This window comes from Oncorhynchus mykiss, chromosome 12, assembly GCF_013265735.2.
Source record: "Oncorhynchus mykiss isolate Arlee chromosome 12, USDA_OmykA_1.1, whole genome shotgun sequence".
NCBI lineage: Eukaryota > Metazoa > Chordata > Actinopteri > Salmoniformes > Salmonidae > Oncorhynchus > Oncorhynchus mykiss.
In genome coordinates, this window is record NC_048576.1 from 92,695,086 (window position 1) to 92,717,585 (window position 22,500).

The 22,500-nt window shown below is 42.2% G+C and overlaps 1 protein-coding gene across 7 annotated transcripts in view; it reads right to left on the reverse strand.

Moving 5' to 3' along the window:
* The window catches only part of LOC110516409 (BAH and coiled-coil domain-containing protein 1), a 203,266-nt gene that overhangs the window by 96,206 nt on the left and 84,560 nt on the right, over window positions 1–22,500 (reverse strand). For all 7 annotated transcript variants that reach the window (XM_036939199.1, XM_036939203.1, XM_036939201.1 and 4 more), the window contains one exon: window positions 17,935–18,117. In XM_036939199.1, the coding sequence (XP_036795094.1) occupies window positions 17,935–18,117 (183 nt within the window). The remainder of the gene's footprint in view (window positions 1–17,934; window positions 18,118–22,500) is intronic.

Sequence of the window (22,500 nt, forward strand, 5' to 3'; positions counted from 1 at the left end):
TGTCTCTCTCTCTCTCTGTCTCTCTCCATGTCTCTCTCTCTCTGTCCGCCTCTCTCTCTCTCTGTCCGTCTCGCTCTCTCTGTCAGTGTCTCTCTCTCTCTCTCTGTCTCTCTCCATGTCTCTCTCTCGCTGTCCGTCTCTCTCTCTCTCTCTGTCCGTCTCTCTCTCTCTGTCCGTCCGTCTCTCTCTCTCTCTGTCCATCTCTCTCTCTCTCTCTCTCTCCATGTCTCTCTCTCTCTGTCTGTCTCTCCATGTCTCTCTCTCTCTATCCGTCTCTCTCTCTCTGTCCGTGTCTCTCAGACACTCTCTGTCTGTCTCTCTCCATGTCTCTCTCTCTCTCTTTCTCTCTCTCTCTCGCTTGTCATGATTAATAAGCTCACTCATTTATGTCAATTAGTTTACAGAGAGAGGGAGAGAGAGAAAAAGAACAAAAGAAAGAATCCTTTGTTTAAACAAGACATTTTCCCTCTGATTCAGAGAAGGGAGAGAAAGGGAAAGAGAGGAGAGGTAGAGAGAGTTGTTTGGCCTAGGAGAGGAGACAGTGTTTTTTTCTGGGGTGTCGTGGTGTTTGTGAGCGTGACGACTGGCAGAGTAATCCCCTTTCACAGCGCAGTCTGGCTGTGCCCGATAATGCCAGCCTGCTCGCTTTCAGCATGCCCGCCGTCGGGGCGTCGAGAGGGGCTCTGCTGGGCATGGGCAGAGCCTATTCAGCCATTCATCTGGCCAGGACAAGGGAAGGTGCTGCTACTGCTGCAATTTGTTGTTGCTACTGCAGGCGGAGTGAGCAGGGTCTTACCACGCAGACTGCTGACGCACACACACACACACACACACACACATGCATACACACAGGCGCACAGACACAGACTCAAACACATGCATACACACACACAAGGCGTGTGTGAGTGAATGACAGCGGAGAGTGCAGCACATGTCCTCTCCACAGTGGGAGCAGTAGCAGAGAATTATAGAACAATAGAACGTCCATAGCTTCAGCGTAAGACACACACACACACACCCGCACACATGTAGACACACACACACACACACACACACACACACACACACACATGTAGACACACACACACACCCGCACACATGTAGACACACACACACAAGGACAAAGAAGAGCTGTTTATTTACAGTTTTTAACAATCACTTTGGCACTAATTTCAGAACCTTGTGCTCCTTTTTCTAAACTCTAGACACAAAACTCAAAACGGTCACCACTTCTAACACAGGCTGTCCAATGTTCAAAACATTGCATTGTGCATTCATATCTTTAAAGAAACCTTGCACTTGCAGAATCATTGGTTCAAATAACTCATTTATCATGAAATACCATAGGACCATTCATTTAGATCACCATACCGATAGTTTCACTGTGTAGTTGTTCATTCAATCATTAAATATTGTAGTACAAAATATGTGATACATGTTTCATTATGGTACCACTTGTAAATACATCACTGTAAAAGTGATGTATTTATTTTTTTCATTGAACAAAATATGACATTTATTGATGAAATACAATAAAATCACAACATAGGTTTCCTTGAATCAAAGCAAAAATAATTAGCTACAAAAAAATAAAATACAGTTCAAGGTCAACTGCAGTGTTCCTCACCTGACTTACTGTAAAACATCACTGCTGTGTTCCTCACCTGACTTACTGTAAAACATCACTGCAGTGTTCCTCACCTGGCTTACTGTAAAACATCACTGCAGTGTTCCTCACCTGATTTACTGTAAAACATCACTGCAGTGTTCCTCACCTGGCTTACTGTAAAACATCACTGCAGTGTTCCTCACCTGACTTACTGTAAAACATCACTGCAGTGTTCCTCACCTGGCTTACTGTAAAACATCACTGCAGTGTTCCTCACCTGACTTACTGTAAAACATCACTGCAGTGTTCCTCACCTGGCTTACTGTAAAACATCACTGCAGTGTTCCTCACCTGGCTTACTGTAAAAAGGCAAAACAAAGGATTGATTACTGTACTTCTATATTTCCATCAACCCTGTCTTGTGGATCTGGCCACAGGTTCTCATCCACATCACAATGGAGGTTTTCATTAGCCAAACATCTTGTGAAGAATCTTCGGACATGGCGAATCCAGGCCTGACACTGGTCTGCCGTGATGTCATTGCCTGCGTCATCCATGGCCTGGAGAAGGGTGGCTTGTTCGTGAGGGCGCCTATCATATACCTTCCACCTCCATGTGGAGAAAAATAACTCAATCGGGTTAAGGAAAGGAGAGTATGGGGGTAAGTACAGGGTGGTAAATTGTGGATGGGGCTGAAACCATGCTTGCACCATTTGAGCATGGTGGAACCTGACATTATCCCACACAGTGACATAGGTCATACCTTCAGCTCTACAGACCTGATTTAGCTCATCAAGGAAGGTTACATTCGAACAGCGAATCATGTGGCTGCCTGCAACTCAATATGTAAAGTATATAGAGTAGGGAGCTTTAGATGTTGTTTGACCAAACATTAGAACGGGCAAGATGCGTAATCTAAGCAACTTTGACCGTTCCAGCATCTCAGAAACAGCTGCCTTCCTGGGATTTTTACGCACTACAATCTCTAGAGTTTACATACAGAGAATGGTGCGATAAACTAAACACATTCAGTGAGCGGCAGTTCTGTGGGCAAAACCACCTTGTTAATGAGAGAGGTCAGAAGAGAATGTCCAGACTCATTCAAGCTAACAGAAAGGCCACAAACACTCAAATAACAGCTGTTTAAAACAGTGGTGTGCAGAAGGGCATCTCTTAACTTCTTTGGGACTGGGGGGCAGTATTGAGTAGTTTGGATAATAAGGTGCCCAGAGTAAACTGCCTGCTACTCAGGCCCAAAAGCTAGAATATACATATAATAGTAGATTTAGATAGAAAACTCTGAAGTTTTTCTCAAACTGTTTGAATGATGTCTGTGAGTATAACAGAACTCATATGGCTGGCAAAAACCTGAGAAAATCCAACCAGGAAGTTGGAAATCTGGGGTTTGTAGTTTTTCAAGTCATCGCCTATCCAATATACAGTGTCTATGGGGTATTACACTTCCTAAGGCTTCCACTAGATGTCAGAAGTCTTTAGAACGTTGTTTCAGGCTTCTACTGTGAAGGGGGAAAGAAAGAGCTGTTTCAACCAGGTGTCTGGCAGAATGCCTTGAGCTGATCACACTCTTGCATTTCTAAAGACAAAGGAATTCTCCAGTTGAAACATTATTGAAGATTTATGATAAAAACATCCTAAAGATTGATTCTATACATCGTTTGACATGTTTCTACGAACTGTAATATAACTTTTTTTACTTTTCGTCTGAACTAAGTGATCGCGCATTATGCATTTGGATTACTGGGCTAAACAGGCAAACAAAAAGGAGGTATTTGAACATAAATTATGGACTTTATCGAACAAAACAAACATTTATTGTGGAACTGGGATTCCTGGGAGTGCATTCCGATGAAGATCATCAAAGGTAAGTGAATATTTATAATGCTATTTCTGACTTTTGTGACACCTCTCCTTCTTTGGAAAATGGCTGTATTTTTTTTCTGTGTCTTGGCGCTGACCTAACATAATCGCAAGGTGTGCTTTCGCCGTAAAGCCTTTTTTAAATCTGACACAGCGGTTGCATTAAGGAGAAGTTTATCTATAATTCCCTGCATAACACTTGTATCTTTTATCAATGTTTATGATGAGTATTTCTGTAATTTGATGTGGCTCTCTGCACTTTCACCGGATGTTTGTTTGAGACAATGCATTTCTGAACATAACACACCAATTTCAAATGAGGTTTTTGGACATAAAGATGAACTTTATCGAACAAAACACACATTTATTGTCTAACATGGAGTCCTGGGAGTGCAATCTGGTGAAGATCATCAAAGGTTAGTGATTCATTTTAATGCTATTTCTGTATTTTCTGACACCTCTCCTTCTTTGGAAAATGGCTGTATGTTTTTCTGTGGCTAGGTGCTGACCTAACATAATCACAAGGTGTGCTTTCACTACCGTCCCACATATCCCAGAGAAGTTAACGTACAACATTTTGAATAATTCAGACTGTTGTGAAGGCAAAAGGGGGTCCTACCCAGTACTAGATGGGTGTACCTAATAAAGTGGCCGTTGAGTGCACAGTAATGTCAAATATGAAAACATGGTCTGGAGAAGTGGTACATGGGACCATAGAAACAGTGTCTGATAAAGAATGATGATGAAATATTACATCCATAGATAATATAGTCCAATCGGTTCATGTTCCACGGTAATTGGTGTCAATGGATCTCGTTATCCTGACACCTTCATGAGCTAAACATGGAATATTGTTTGTCAGTTTCCATAAAACTATGCATTAAGAGTAACGCAACAGTTACTTATCATTTTGAGCAGTTGTATCAATTGACAGTTAGATCATTGTAATGAAATTAATAGACAGTCATCTCAGATGTAATGTGTGAATTGCATTTTGAAATGGTAATACTTTGATGTTAAATTGTGTCATTTTGAACAGGTGATTTTAGTTCAATGAACAACTTATCTTAGCTTTATGTGTATTGTATCCAAGCAACTCTACAAAATGTTAGAGTTTTGAAAAATTTGCATTTTGATCAGTGGTTGTGGGTTTTGAAAATCAAGTTTTCCGAAATTAGTGCCAAAGTGATTGTAAAAAAAACTGTAACAGCACATACAGGCAGAGGAGTAATAATTCCGGTGAATCAGAGGAAGAGGTCTGTTAGCCTTCTCACACTATGGTGCCCACCTGAACCGTACTGTGGTGCTTCAGCACAGTTACAACAACTATGGTGGATGGGTGACCAGTACAGTAGAGCTTCATTCTGAGTGGTTTGGTTGGCCTGACAGTCTACAACATCTCACACACACAGACACTCATTCACTTACTGTGGATAGGGGGTTTGCTTTTCACTTTCACAAAACATACATGTACAACTGTATACAGCCCCATGGAACATGCTGTATGAATTCAGAGAGAGAGGGGGTGGAGAGAGAGAGAGAGAGAGAGAGAGAGAGAGGGAGAGAGAGAGAGGAGGGGCAGACAGAGCTGTCTGTCAGGTGCACTAATTGAGAAAAAGTGACAGAGTGATCGAGACACCGAGAGAGAGGAGAGGAGAAGAGAGATGCTTGAGAGAGGAGGGGCAGTGTGCAGAACAGTTGTGGATCTCTTCTCTTCAGGCTTGCTAAAGGAAAGGATGCCGGCTTGCACACGCACAGAGATAAAGAGAGGGAGTGAGAGAGAGAGAAAAGGAGAGAAAGAGAGGGAGTGAGAGAGAAAAAGAGAGAGAGAGAGAAAAAGAGAGGGAGAAAAAAGAGAGAGAGAGAAAAAGAGAGAGAGAGAGAGAGAGAGAGAGAGAGCTGAAACAAAATAAGGAAAGGCTATAGCTACTGTGTGTGCTATAGTGTGTGTGTGCACATGGATTCATGCATTTGTGTGTGTGTGTGTGTGTGTGTATTTATGCATTTGTGTGTGTGTGTGCACGTGCATGCATGCATATGTGTGTGTATGTGTGCGTGGGTGTACGTTTGTGTGTGCATTTGTGTGTGTGTGTGTGTTTGTGTGTGTTTGTGTGCGTGCATGTGTGCGTGCGTGCGTGTGTGTGTGTGTGTGTGTGTGTGTGTGTGTGTGTGTGTGTGTGTGTGTGTGTGTGTGTGTGTGTGCGTGTGTGCGTGCGTGCGTGTGTGTGCATATGTGTGTGTGGACAGAGATACAGTATGAGGCTGTCGTTGTGTTTGGCACAACTCAAGCAGTCATTTGGACAGAGGCCAGCTGGCAAAGGGCAAATAAAGGGTTTCCGTCTTGTCTTGTTTTCCCATATTTCCCCTTTTTATTTCTGGGTCTCAGTGTGATTTTCAGAGGTTTGAAGTGAACGAGAGAAAAAAACATTCAAAACCTCAATGGACATAATCTGTTTAGCCACGTGGAACTAATTTATCGAAGCACCTACTCTCACTCTCTCATTCTCTCTCACACACACTCTCTCTCTCTCATCATTCTCTCTCACACACACTCTCTCTCTCTCTCACTTACTATCACTCTCTCATTCTCTCTCACACACACTCTCTCTCTCTCACTTACTCTCACTCTCTCATTCTCTCTCACACACTCTCTCTCTCACTTACTCTCACTCTCTCATTCTCTCTCACACACACTCTCTCTCAAACACACACTCACTCTCTCACATACTCTCACTCTCTCATTCTCTCTCACACACACTCTCTCTCTCACGTATTCTCACTCTCTCATTCTCTCTCACACACACTCTCTCTCTCTCACGTACTCTCACTCTCTCATTCTCTCTCACACACACTCTCTCTCTCTCACGTACTCTCACTCTCTCATTCTCTCACACACACTCTCTCTCTCTCACGTACTCTCACTCTCTCATTCTCTCTCACACACACACTCTCTCTCTCACGTACTCTCACTCTCTCATTCTCTCTCACACACACTCTCTCTCTCTCACGTACTCTCACTCTCTCATTCTCTCTCACACACACTCTCTCTCTCACACGTACTCTCACTCTCTCATTCTCTCACGTACTCTCACTCTCTCTCACACTTACTCTCACTCTCTCATTCTCTCTCACACACACTCTCTCTCTCTCACGTACTCTCACTCTCTCATTCTCTCACACACACTCTCTCTCGCTCACTTACTCTCACTCTCGCATTCTCTCTCACACACACTCTCTCTCTCACACGTACTCTCCCTCTCTCTCTCTCTCTCTCTCTCTCCATATATATACAGTACAATAATTTTGCACGCCCAAATTTTCAGTTTTTGATTTGTTAAAAAAGTTTGAAATATCCAATAAATGTCGTTCCACTTGATGATTGTGTCCCACTTGTTGTTGATTCTTCACAAAAAAATACAGTTTTATATCTTTATGTTTGAAGCCTGAAATGTGGCAAAAGGTCGCAAAGTTCAAGGGGGCCGAATAATTTCGCAAGGCACTGTATATATATATATATATATATATATAAATATATATATATATAAATATATACAGTTGAAGTCGGAAGTTTACATACACCTTAGCCAAATATATTTAAACTCAGGTTTTCGTAATTCCTGTCACACCCTGACCATAGTTTACTTTGTATATTTCTATGTTGTGGTTGGTCAGGGTGTGATCTGAGTGGGCATTCTATGTTTCATGTCTAGTTTGTCTAGTTCTATGTTCGGCCTGATATGGTTCTCAATCAGAGGCAGGTGTTCGTCATTGTCTCTGATTGGGAACCATATTTAGGTAGCCTGGGTTTCACTGTGTGTTTGTGGGTGATTGTTCCTGTTTTTGTGTTTGCACCAGACAGGGCTGTTTTGAGTTCTCACGTTTCTTGTTTTTTCGTTAGTTTGTTCATGTATAGTGTCGTCAATAAATTACAATGAACAACCACCACGCTGCGCTTTGGTCCGCCTCTACTTCACAAGAAGAGAATCGTTACAATTCCTGACATTTAATCCAAGTTAAAAACTCCCTGTCTTAGGTCAGTTAGGATGATCACTTTATTTTTTAAGAATGTGAAATGTCAGAATAATAGCAGAGAGAATTATTTCTTTCAGCTTTTATTTCTTTCATCACATTCCCAGTGGGTCAGAAGTTTACATACACTCAATTAGTATTTGGTAGCATTGCCTTTAAATGGTTTAATTTGGGTCAAACTTTTCGGGTAGCCTTCCACGAGCTTCCCACAATAATTTGAGTGAATTTTGGCCTATTCCTCCTGACAGAGCTGGTGTAAATGGGTCAGGTTTGTAGGCCTCCTTGCTCGCACACGCTTTTTCAGATTGAGGTCAGGGCTTTGTGATGGCCACTCCAATACCTTGACTTTGTTGTCCTTTGGCCATTTTGCCACAACTTTGGAAGTATGCTTGGGGTCATTGTCCATTTGGAAGACCCATTTGCGACCAAGCTTTAACTTCCTGACTGATGTCTTGAGATGTTGCTTCAATATATCCACATAATTTTCCTACCTCATGATGCCATTTATTTTGTGAAGTGCACCAGTCCCTCCTGCAGCAAAGCACCCCCACAACATGATGCTGCCACCCCCATGCTTCACGTTTGGGATGGTGCTCTTCGGCTTGCAAGCCTCTCCCTTTTTCCTCCAAACATAACGATGGTCATTATGACCAAACAGTTATATTTTTGTTTCATCAGACCAGAGGAAATTTCTCAAAAGTACGATCTTTATCCCCATGTGCAGTTGCAAAACGTAGTCTGGCTTTTTTATTGCGGTTTTGGAGCAGTGGCTTCTTCCTTGCTGAGTGGCCTTTCAGGTTATGTCGATATAGGACTCGTTTTACTGTGGATATAGATACTTTTGTACCTGTTTTCTCCAGCATCTTCACAAGGTCCTTTGCTGTTGTTCTGGGATTGATTTGAACTTTTTGCACCAAATTACGTTCATCTCTAGGAGACAGAATTCGTCTCCTTCCTGAGCGGTATGACGGCTGCGTAGTCCTATGGTGTTAATTGCGTACTATTGTTTGTACAGATGAACGTGGTACCTTCCGGCGTTTGGAAATTGCTCCCAAGGATGAACCAGACTTGTGGAGGTCTACAATTATTTTTCTGAGGTCTTGGCTAATTTTTTATGGAATATCTACATAAGACGTACAGAAGCCCATTATCAGCAACCATCACTCCTGTGTTCCAATGGCACGTTGTGTTAGCTAATCCAAGTGTATCATTTTAAAAGTCTAATTGATCATTAGAAAACCCTTTTGCAATTATGTCAGCACAGCTAAAAACTGTTGTGCTAATTAAAGAAGCAATAAAACTGGCCTTCTTTAGACTAGTTGAGTGTCTGGAGCATCAGCATTTGTGGGTTCGATTACAGGATCAAAATGGCCAGAAACAAAGAACTTTCTTCTGAAACTTGTCAGTCCATTCTTGTTCTGAGAAATGAAGGCTATTCAATGTGAGAAATTGACAAGAAACTGAAGATCTCATACAATGCTGTGTACCACTTACTTCACATAACAACGCAAACTGTCTCTAACCAGAATAGAAAGAAGAGTGGGAGGCCCCGGTGCACAACTGAGCAAGAGGACAAGTACATTAGAGTTTCTAACTTGAGAAAAAGAAAATCCAGCTACAACATTAAAAATGTCTACACTGTATTTCTGATCAATTTTATGTTATTTTAAAGGACAAAAAAAGTGTTTTTCTTTCAAAAACAAGGACATTTCTAAGCGACCCCAAACTTTTGAACGGTAGTGTATATACAGTGCATTCAGAAAGTATTCTGACCTCTTGACGTTTTCCACATTTTGTTACGTTACAGCCTTATTCTAAAATGGTTTAAATGTTTTTTTCCCCCTCATCCATCTACACACAATACCCCCATAATGACAAAGCAGAAACAGGTCTGTAGAATTTTTGTAAATATAAAAAAAGTATTCAGACACTTTACTCAGTACTTTGTTGAAGCACCTTTGGCAGTGATTACAGCCTACAGTCTTCTTGGGTATGTCGCTACAATCTTGGCACACCTGTATTTGGGGAGTTTCTCCCATTTCTCCCATGTAGATCCTCTCAAGCTCTTGTCAAGTTGGATGAGGAGCATCGCTGCACAGCTATTTTCAGGTTTCTCCAGAGATGGTATTTCGGGTTTAAGTCCAGGCTCTGGCTGGGCCATTCAAGGACATTCAGAGACTTATCTTGGCTGTGTGTTTAGGGTCATTGTCCTGTTGGAAAGTGAACCTTTTCCCCAGTCTGAGGTACTGAGCGCTCTGGAGCAGGTTTTCATCAAGGATTTCTCTGTACTTTTCTCCATTCATCTTTCCCTTGATCCTGACTAGTCTGCCAGTCCCTGCCTCTGAAAAACATCCCCACAGCATGATGCTGCCACAATGCTTCACCGTAGAGATGATGCAAGGTTTTCTCCAGACATGATGCTTGGCATTCAGGCCAAAGAGTTCAATCTTGGTTTCATCAGAACAGAGAATCTTGTTTATCATGGTCTGAGAGTTCTTAAGTGCCTTTTGGCAAACTCCAAGTGGGCTGTCATGTGCCTTTTACTGAGAAGTGGCTTCCGTCTGGCCACTCTACCACAAAGGCCTGATTGGTGGAGTGTTGTAGAGATGGATGTCCTTCTGGAAGGTTCTCCCATCTCCACAGAGGAACTCTGGAACTCTGTCAGAGTAACCATTGTGTTCTTGGTTACCTACCTGACCAAGACCCTTCTCCCCCGATTGCTCAGTGTGGCCGGACGGCGGTTCCAAACTTCTTCCATGTAAGAATGATGGAGGGCACTGTGTTCTAGGGGACCTTCAATGCTGCAGACATTTTTTGATGCCCTTCCCCAGATCTGTGCCTCGACAGAATCCTGTCTCGGAGCTTTACGGACAATTCCTTCCACCTCATGGCTTGGTTTCTGCTTTGACATGCACTGTTAACAGTGGGACCTAATATAGACCGGTTTATGCATTTCCAAATCATGTCCAATCAATAGAATTTACCACAGGTGGTCTCCAATCAAGTTGTAGAAACATGTCAAGGATGATCAATGAAAACAGGATGAACCTGGGTCTTCTAGCAAAGGTCTGAATACTTATGTTAATGAAGGTATTTCTGCTTTTATTTTTAATACATTTGCAAAAAAATTCTAAATACCTATTTTTGCTTTGTCATTATGGGGTATCGTGTATAGATTGATGATGAAAAACATTAATTTAATCAATTTCAGAAAAGGCTGTAACGTAATTAAATGTGGAAAAAGTCAAGGGGTCTTGAATAACAGCCGCAGACCATTATTCATCCTCCATCAAACTTTACAGTTGGCAAAATGCATTGGGGCAGGTAGCGTTCTCCTGGCATCCACCAAACCCAGATTCATCCGTCGGACTGCCAGACGGTGAAGCGTGATTCATCACTCCAGAGAACACGTTTCCACTGCTCCAGAGTCCAATGGCGGCGAGCTTTACACCACTCCAGCCGACGCTTGGCATTGTGCATGATGATCTTAGGCTTGTGTGCGGCTGCTCGGCCATGGAAACCAATTTTGTGAAGCTCCCAACAACAGTTATGGTGCTCATGTTGCTTCCAGAGGCAGCTTTGAACCGAGGACAGACGATTTTGACGATCAACGTGCGTCACTACTCGGGGGTCTTGTTCTGTAAGCTTATGTGGCTTACCACTTCTCGATTGAGCCGTTGTTGATCTTAGACGCTTCCACGTCACAATAACAGCACATACAGTTCATAGGGGCAGCTCTAGCAGGGCAAAAATTTGATGAACTGACTTGTTGGAAAGGTGGCATCCTATGACGGTGCCATGTTGAGAGTTACTGAGCTCTTCTTCCATTCTGTTGCCAAAGTTTGTCTATGGAGATTGCATGGCTGTGTGCTCAAGTTTATACACCTGTCAGCAACAGGTGTGGCGGAAATAGCCAAATCCACTTTTTTGAAGGGGTGTAGACATACCTTTGTATATATAGTGTATATTTATATATCTTTACACCCAGATCCCAACAGCTCTTCCCCTATTCCACCTCTCCCTCTCACTGTGTGCCAACGAACAGCCCTCCTCTCCAGACCATCTCCATATGGTTCCCAGGAAATGAACAACAGACCAGCTCCATATGAAAATGTGTCAGAATCACAGCAACATGAGAGACAAAGAGACCGTGCGCCAGAGAAATGTAGCTTGAGAGACAAGAGAATCTTAGAACAAATACCAGCTCACACACACACACACACAATCTCATGCACGAACACACACACACACGCACGCACGCACACACACACACACACACACACACACACACACACACACACACACACACACACACACACACACACACACACACACACACACACACACACACACACACACTCTGCTCTGTGCTGCTGCTGGTGGGATACAGCCGACAGGCCGACACCCGTAGAGAGAAGGCGAGGAGCCTGGGTAATTGTTCCCGCTCATCATTTTGATGAGTTGCTTTTAAAGCAAAACAGTAAAAAGACAACATGCAATTATGTTGAAGACAGAGCAGCTGAATGTGGTTGATGAACAGTCTGGATTCAATCAGGATCTTAATGCATTATGTACAATTAAACTGCAGTCTGGGTAATGGCCTCCACTGCAAACTGAGTAATAATCCTAGTCATTACCACCTCCATTACTTTTATTAGGCTTGGCATTATCATCGTCCGACTTATTAATATTATTCTGTTTTCCAGCTCAGAAATCTCCCCGTGGCTTCGATACCCATTGCTAAAAGTTGAAAACGAAACATGTTGTGTTTTGTGGGTGGAAGGAACTAGAAGATTCACTATGACCTGTAAGTCCTCATCTCTCTGGTTCCATCGTTCTCTCATTCTCCCTGTCATCTGTACCTCCATGTTGTTTCAGAGAGATGGCTGTAACTCCATCCACTAACACCATGTTGTTTCAGAGAGATGGCTATAACTCCATCCACTAACACCATGTTGTTTCAGAGAGATGGCTGTAACTCCCTCCATTAACACCATGTTGTTTCAGAGAGATGGCTGTACCTCCATCCACTAACACCATGTTGTTTCAGAGAGATGGCTGTAACTCCATCCACTAACACCATGTTGTTTCAGAGAGATGGCTGTAACTCCATGTTGTTTCAGAGAGATGGCTATAACTCCATGTTGTTTCAGAGAGATGGCTGTAACACCATGTTGTTTCAGAGAGATGGCTGTAACTCCATCCACTAACACCATGTTGTTCCAGAGAGATGGCTGTAACTCCATGTTGTTTCAGAGAGATGGCTATAACTCCATGTTGTTTCAGAGAGATGGCTGTAACTCCATGTTGTTTCAGAGAGATGGCTGTAACTCCATCCACTAACACCATGTTGTTTCAGAGAGATGGCTGTAACTCCATCCACTAACACCATGTTGTTTCAGAGAGATGGCTGTACCTCCATGTTGTTTCAGAGAGATGGCTGTACCTCCATGTTGTTTCAGAGAGATGGCTGTAACTCCATGTTGTTTCAGAGAGATGGCTGTAACTCCATGTTGTTTCAGAGAGATGGCTGTAACTCCATCCATTAACACCATGTTGTTTCAGAGAGATGGCTGTAACTCCATCCACTGACACCATGTTGTTTCAGAGAGATGGCTGTAACTCCATCCACTAACACCATGTTGTTTCAGAGAGATGGCTGTACCTCCATGTTGTTTCAGAGAGATGGCTGTAACTCCATCCACTAACACCATGTTGTTTCAGAGAGATGGCTGTACCTCCATGTTGTTTCAGAGAGATGGCTGTAACTCCATCCAGTAACACCATGTTGTTTCAGAGAGATGGCTGTAACCCCATCCACTAACACCATGTTGTTTCAGAGAGATGGCTGTACCTCCATGTTGTTTCAGAGAGATGGCTGTAACTCCATCCACTAACACCATGTTGTTTCAGAGAGATGGCTGTAACTCCATCCACTAACACCATGTTGTTTCAGAGAGATGGCTGTAACTCCATCCACTGACACCATGTTGTTTCAGAGAGATGGCTGTAACTCCATCCACTGACACCATGTTGTTTCAGAGAGATGGCTGTAACTCCCTCCATTAACACCATGTTGTTTCAGAGAGATGGCTGTAACTCCATCCACTAACACCATGTTGTTTCAGAGAGATGGCTGTAACTCCATGTTGTTTCAGAGAGATGGCTATAACTCCATGTTGTTTCAGAGAGATGGCTGTAACACCATGTTGTTTCAGAGAGATGGCTGTAACTCCATCCACTAACACCATGTTGTTTCAGAGAGATGGCTGTAACTCCATGTTGTTTCAGAGAGATGGCTATAACTCCATGTTGTTTCAGAGAGATGGCTGTAACTCCATGTTGTTTCAGAGAGATGGCTGTAACTCCATCCACTAACACCATGTTGTTTCAGAGAGATGGCTGTAACTCCATCCACTGACACCATGTTGTTTCAGAGAGATGGCTGTACCTCCATGTTGTTTCAGAGAGATGGCTGTACCTCCATGTTGTTTCAGAGAGATGGCTGTACCTCCATGTTGTTTCAGAGAGATGGCTGTAACTCCATGTTGTTTCAGAGAGATGGCTGTAACTCCATGTTGTTTCAGAGAGATGGCTGTAACTCCATCCATTAACACCATGTTGTTTCAGAGAGATGGCTGTAACTCCATCCACTGACACCATGTTGTTTCAGGGAGATGGCTGTAACTCCATCCACTAACACCATGTTGTTTCAGAGAGATGGCTGTAACTCCATCCACTAACACCATGTTGTTTCAGAGAGATGGCTGTACCTCCATGTTGTTTCAGAGAGATGGCTGTAACTCCATCCACTAACACCATGTTGTTTCAGAGAGATGGCTGTAACTCCATCCACTAACACCATGTTGTTTCAGAGAGATGGCTGTAACTCCATCCACTAACACCATGTTGCCTGCCTCCCATGTGAATACCTTAAACATGGATTCGTCTAAGCATGAGCTAGAGTGCGGACTCCTCGCCCCTGGTTAGGTAAAAAGCTGAGGGATGGGGCTGGAGACATTGAACCACTCTCATATTCATAGACAGAACTACGGATGCAAGGATTGACCTTCAGTTATATCAATCGTATAGTTTAACCATGTTTTGAGGCTATAGTGTTTGTTGACATTTTATTTGTTTACAAACATTAGAGTAAAACAAGCTTATAGTTTGGGTTTCTGATGGGGTACAACAGTTAAACTGAGCTCATGAGGCATTTATAAGATATATTCTTAAAGAATCAATGGGTATAAATCATTCATTTATAAGTCACAAAATGGATGTAGCACCTGCTGATTGCCCCTTTAAATCCCATAAATCCATGTCGGGAAGTGTATAAGTGCATGACTCTCTGTGGCCGCAACATCTAAGGGCCGCCCATCCCCAAAACAGAGTGTCCATTAACAACAAACAGAACCACAGCTGCATCAAACAACATCAGCCCCAGCTACACATCATACGACCAGAGTAGTGATTATCAGTGACCACAAACACAATGTAGATCCTGCAGCACATTCCCCGCTGGCAAGACACAACAGCTGGCCTAGTCTTAAAGGGGTAGTTAATGACAACATTAGTTAGAATGTTCCTTCTTAAAGGGGTAGTTCACCTTAATGACAACATTAGTTAGAATGTTCCTTCTTAAAGGGGTAGTTCACCTTAATGACAACATTAGTTAGAATGTTCCTTCTTAAAGGAGTAGTTCACCTTAATGACAACATTAGTTAGAATGTTCCTTCTTAAAGGGGTAGTTCACCTTAATGACAACATTAGTTAGAATGTTCCTTCTTAAAGGAGTAGTTCACCTTAATGACAACATTAGTTAGAATGTTCCTTCTTAAAGGGGTAGTTCACCTTAATGACAACATTAGTTAGAATGTTCCTTCTTAAAGGGGTAGTTCCCCTTAATGACAACATTAGTTAGAATGTTCCTTCTTAAAGGGGTAGTTCACCTTAATGACAACATTAGTTAGAATGTTCCTTCTTAAAGAGGTAGTTCCCCTTAATGACAACATTAGTTAGAATGTTCCTTCTTAAAGGGGAAGTTCACCTTAATGACAACATTAGTTAGAATGTTCCTTCTTAAAGGAGTAGTTCACCTTAATGACACCATTAGTTAGAATGTTCCTTCTTAAAGGGGTAGTTCACCTTAATGACAACATTAGTTAGAATGTTCCTTCTTAAAGAGGTAGTTCCCCTTAATGACAACATTAGTTAGAATGTTCCTTCTTAAAGGGGAAGTTCACCTTAATGACAACATTAGTTAGAATGTTCCTTCTTAAAGGAGTAGTTCACCTTAATGACAACAGTACCCATTTGGCACACTGGTTGAATCAACGTTGTTTCCTTTTAATGTTATTACGTTGAACCAACGTGGAATAGACATTGAATTGATGTCTGTGCCCAGTGGGTAGTTAGATAGTTCCTTCTTAAAGGGGTTGTTCACCTTAATAACAACATTAGTTAGATGTTATCTTATTCTGGAAGTAGTCTGTACATCAGGAACCATCTAACTAATGTTGTATTTTGCTTGAAGTATCCCTTTAAACAAGGAGGCTATGCTTGGGGCTTGGCATACCCTGAGTCTGCTGTGTTTAGGCGGGTCGGTGAGGCAGTCAGAGCCTGGGTAGGGTGGGAACCACCACAAGCACCAAAGACACAACAGCTGAACAGCCCAACCCTGCAGTCTGTGCAACCTCTTTACTGGCGTGCGTGTGTGTTGTTCAGTGGGCTGAGTGACATTCTTGCTGACGTGAATTTGAATACCGCAACATTTTTTGGCTGAACTATTGACCCGTCACTCCATCCTAAAAAACACTGCATGGTGCTTCACCCCAAACATGCTCCAGGGGAGGGGCAGAGGCCTATTTCAGAGCCCAGAGAAAAGGGTGGGAGCCGGGCTCATTTCTTAAGGATTACAAGCCGTCTGTCCTCCACTGGAAACTCAACCCAGGCTGAGAGTACATGCTGTCAGAGTAAGACTACACGCTGTTAAGCTGCAGCGCCGTACCATGGAACGCCGTTTGGGTCTTTACGTGTCAGAAAAGATACCCGTCAAATAACACTATGTGACGTGTCAGATAACACTATGTGACGTGTCAGATAACACTATGTGACGTGTCAGATAAGGCTGTTGACCAATCAGGACCTGAATAGGACTGCACGTCACATACTAATTTAACCAGTTCATTCATTGTTTACGTAGTTATTACACATTGACTAGACTATCACTCGTATTCCATATGTCACAACGATTCATCGATACGTATGCTATGATGCTGGTAAAGTCGTCTCGCCCACCTGCTCTTCCTCGAGCTCTGGACAGTGCTGGTCGTAAAAATGTTAGCTAGCTGATGGATTTGTGGCAAACAATGTTCTTCCCCAAAAACACAGCAAAACCACAAGTTGTACTGGTGCTAGCTAAACACCAAAGAAGTTGCGGTCGAACAAATAATGCCTTATTACCAAGGCGGTATTGTAAATACATCGTTCGTGGCCGGTGTTTGCTTGTTTGCAGATTTTTCTGCACAGCGTTGACAATGCTACTGATAGTAGTGGTGGCGCTTGGCTTGCACGTGCAAATTCATCACACACAACATTCTATAATAGAACTGTGCTATTTGATGTGTATCTTTTTTGACACGTAAAGACCCGAACGGCGTTCCATACCGCACGGCTGAGAACCAGGACCTGAGTTGTGTTCATTAGGGCACACAATGGAAAACATTTGAAAGCGGTTTATAGGAGAACATGAACATGAACATGAACGGGCGTTTCGAATTTAATTAGTTCAGGTTAGGTAATACCTCCCTGTTCCACTCCGTTTCTGAATGTTTCATTCCGTTTGGTGCCTAATGAACACGACCCAGGAGCCGTTGATAAGGCCCCAAAAGAGAGCTGCCTGAAATGAGCATGGATCAGCTTTTTAAGGACACACCTACAATATTTCCACCCCTCCCACCTGAGCACAAAGAGCTGATAAAAGACAGGTCAATTACCAACCCTTTGCACAACAGTTTGAAAATAGCAGAGCTCTGGCTTTAACAGGTGGAAACTGCCAACGAACGTGCGTTTGACACCAGCGCCGCCTTAACGTCAGCCCAAGATAGAGCCCTGAGGATTCATAGACTGGGAGAGAAGGACAAGTAGGGGATTCTCTTACAAGTCCATTAATAATGATGGCAGCATAGAGTGCAGAGTGCCGAGTCATCTTTACATTTAGCTGAAAATAGTCATCGATGGAAAAATGAAACCACCTAGAACCCCTGGATGTGTGTATCATGAGGATATGTTATGTGGCTGTCGATCCTCCGTCACGTTGAGAAGACTGCGAGCTAAATATACCTGATGACATCATGCTAAATAGGTGGTCAGGCGTCACTCATTCCATCGTTTTTCCTGTGGGGTTTCTCTCTTACCTTCGTGTGAGTGAGGGAACCAGATCTGAGAGGCGCTGGAGTGGGGCCCACCACGGAAGGATCCGGGTGAAGAGGGTGAGGAGGGGGGCCGGGAGGGGTGAGAGGGGTGGGAGGACGAGCCCAGACTGCTGGCCAGGAACGTACCCATGAAGGAGGCAGAGGAGTTCCCCATCAGACCACTACCTATAGCCACACAGAGAATGAACACCATGAGAGAAAGGAGAGGGAGAGAAGAGGTTATGGCTAGAAGCACCTTGATTTCCGGGCACATTTTCTCACGTTAATTCTGATATTCCAGTGAATAGGCGATTGAACAGCCCTTAAATGTGAGGCAATGTGAGACTTCGGTTAGAGTTATGGCAAAGCATAAAACATGGGGGGACCTGCTGGAAAAGACCTTCTGGGCAATGATTTTCACTTCATAAAACATGGGGGCATTGATTCAACAGAGTGAGCATTGATTCAACAGAGTGAGCATTGATTCAGCGGAGTGAGCATTGATTCAACAGAGTGAGCATTGATTCAACAGAGTGAGCGTTGATTCAACAGAGTGAGCGTTGATTCAACAGAGTGAGCGTTGATTCAACAGAGTGAGCATTGATTCAGCGGAGGGAGCATTGATTCAGCGGAGTGAGCATTGATTCAGCGGAGTGAGCATTGATTCAACAGAGTGAGCGTTGATTCAACAGAGTGAGCATTGATTCAGCGGAGGGAGCATTGATTCAACAGAGCATTGATTCAACAGAGCATTGATTCAACAGAGCATTGATTCAACAGAGCATTGATTCAACAGAGCATTGATTCAACAGAGCATTGATTCAACAGAGCATTGATTCAACAGAGCATTGATTCAGCAGAGCATTGATTCAGCGGAGTGTGCATTGATTCAACAGAGTGAGCATTGATTCAGCGGAGTGAGCATTGATTCAGCGAAGTGAGCATTGATTCAACAGAGTGAGCGTTGATTCAACAGAGTGAGCATTGATTCAACAGAGCATTGATTCAGCGGAGTGAGCATTGATTCAGCGGAGTGTGCATTGATTCAACAGAGTGAGCATTGATTCAGCGGAGTGAGCATTGATTCAACAGAGTGAGCATTGATTCAACAGAGTGAGTATTGATTCAACAGAGTGAGCATTGATTCAACAGAGCATTGATTCAGCGGAGTGAGCATTGATTCAGTGGAGTGAGCATTGATTCAACAGAGTGAGCATTGATTCAGCGGAGTGAGCATTGATTCAGCGGAGTGAGTATTGATTCAGCGGAGTGAGCATTGATTCAGCGGAGTGAGCATTGATTCAACAGAGTGAGCATTGATTCAACAGAGCATTGATTCAGCGGAGTGAGCATTGATTCAGCGGAGTGAGCATTGATTCAACAGAGTGAGCATTGATTCAGCGGAGTGAGCATTGATTCAGCGGAGTGAGTATTGATTCAGCGGAGTGAGCATTGATTCAGCGGAGTGAGCATTGATTCAACAGAGTGAGCATTGATTCAACAGAGCATTGATTCAGCGGAGTGAGTATTGATTCAGCGGAGTGAGCATTGATTCAGCGGAGTGAGCATTGATTCAGCGGAGTGAGCATTGATTCAACAGAGTGAGCATTGATTCAACAGAGTGAGCATTGATTCAACAGAGCATTGATTCAGCGGAGTGAGCATTGATTCAACAGAGTGAGCATTGATTCAGCGAAGTGAGCATTGATTCAACAGAGTGAGCATTGATTCAACAGAGTGAGCATTGATTCAACAGAGCATTGATTCAGCGGAGTGAGCATTGATTCAGCGGAGTGAGCATTGATTCAGCGGAGTGAGCATTGATTCAGCGGAGTGAGCATTGATTCAACAGAGTGAGCATTGATTCAACAGAGTGAGCATTGATTCAACAGAGTGAGCATTGATTCAACAGAGTGTGGGTATCTATGTATGCTTCATGGCTACACTAGCTGTATGCTGTACCTGAACGTCACTGCATAGTGTGGACAGTATCTTTAATTACTGATACTGATGGCAAAGCACATATAACCTGACAAGATCCTTTCAGGGATCCAAACGTTGCAAACAAACCTCATGAAGGTCTGTGTTAGAGCAGTTCAGTGTTCATTACTACTACCTTCATTACTACTACCTTCATTACTACTACCTTCATTACTACTACTGGCATTACTACTACCATCATTACTACTACCATCATTACTGCTACCTTCATTACTACTACCTTCATTACTGCTACCTTCATTAATACTAGCTTCATTACCACTACCTTCATTACCAATACCATCATTACTACTACCATCATTACTGCTACCTTCATTACTGCAACCTTCATTACTGCTACCTTCATTACTACTACCGTCATTACTACTACCTTCATTACTACTACCTTCATTACTACTACCTTCATTACCACTACCTTCATTACTACTACTGTCATTACTACTACCTTCATTACTACTACCATCATTACTACTACCTTCATTAATACTACCTTCATTACCGCTACCTTCATTACCAATACCATCATTACTACTACCATCATTACTGCTACCTTCATTACTACTACCTTCATTACCACTACCTTCATTACCGCTACCTTCATTACCGCTACCTTCATTACCACTACCTTCATTACCACTACCTTCATTACTACTACCTTCATTACCGCTACCATCATTACCACTACCTTCATTACCACTACCTTCATTACTGCTACCTTCATTACTACTACCTTCATTACTACTACCTTCATTACTACTACTGGCATTACTACTACCATCATTACTACTACCATCATTACTGCTACCTTCATTACTACTACCTTCATTACTGCTACCTTCATTAATACTAGCTTCATTACCACTACCTTCATTACCAATACCATCATTACTACTACCATCATTACTGCTACCTTCATTACTACTACCTTCATTAATACTACCTTCATTACTACTACCTTCATTACTACTACCTTCATTACTACTATTTTCATTACTACTACCTTCATTAATACTACCTTCCTTCCTACTACCATCATTAATACTACCTTCATTACTACTACCTTCATTACTACTACCTTCATTAATACTATTTTCATTACTACTACCTTCATTAATACTACCTTCCTTCCTACTACCATCATTAATACTACCTTCATTACTACTACCTTCATTACTACTATTTTCATTACTACTACCTTCATTACTACTACCTTCATTACTACTATTTTCATTACTACTACCTTCATTACTACTACCTGCATTACCACTACCTCTGCATTACCACTACCTTCATTACCACTACCTTCATTACTACTACCTTCATTACTACTACCTTCATTACTACTACCTTCATTACCACTACCTTCATTAATACTACCTTCATTACTACTATTTTCATTACTACTACCTTCATTACTACTACCTTCATTACTACTATTTTCATTACTACTACCTTCATTAATACTACCTTCCTTCCTACTACCATCATTAATACTACCTTCATTACTACTACCTTCATTACTACTACCTTCATTACTACTACCTTCATTACTACTACCTTCATTAATACTACCTTCCTTCCTACTACCATCATTACCACTACCTTCATTACCACTACCTTCATTACTGCTACCTTCATTACTACTACCTTCATTAATACTACCTTCCTTCCTACTACCATCATTAATACTACCTTCATTACTACTACCTTCATTACTACTATTTTCATTACTACTACCTTCATTACTACTACCTTCATTACTACTATTTTCATTACTACTACCTTCATTACTACTACCTGCATTACCACTACCTCTGCATTACCACTACCTTCATTACCACTACCTTCATTACTACTACCTTCATTACTACTACCTTCATTACTACTACCTTCATTACCACTACCTTCATTAATACTACCTTCATTACTACTATTTTCATTACTACTACCTTCATTACTACTACCTTCATTACTACTATTTTCATTACTACTACCTTCATTAATACTACCTTCCTTCCTACTACCATCATTAATACTACCTTCATTACTACTACCTTCATTACTACTACCTTCATTACTACTACCTTCATTACTACTACCTTCATTACTACTATTTTCATTACTACTACCTTCATTAATACTACCTTCCTTCCTACTACCTTCATTACTACTACCTTCATTACTACTACCTTCATTACTACTATTTTCATTACTACTACCTTCATTAATACTACCTTCCTTCCTACTACCATCATTACCACTACCTTCATTACCACTACCTTCATTACTGCTACCTTCATTACCACTACCTTCATTAATACTACCTTCATTACTACTATTTTCATTACTACTACCTTCATGAATACTACCTTCATTACTACTACCTTCATTACTACTACCATCATTACTACTACCTTCATTACTACTACCTTCATTGCTACTACCTTCATTACTACTACCTTCATTACTACTACCTGCATTGCTGCTACCTTCATGAATACTACCTTCATTAATACTACCTTCATTACTACTACCTTCATTACTGCTACCTGCATTGCTGCTACCTTC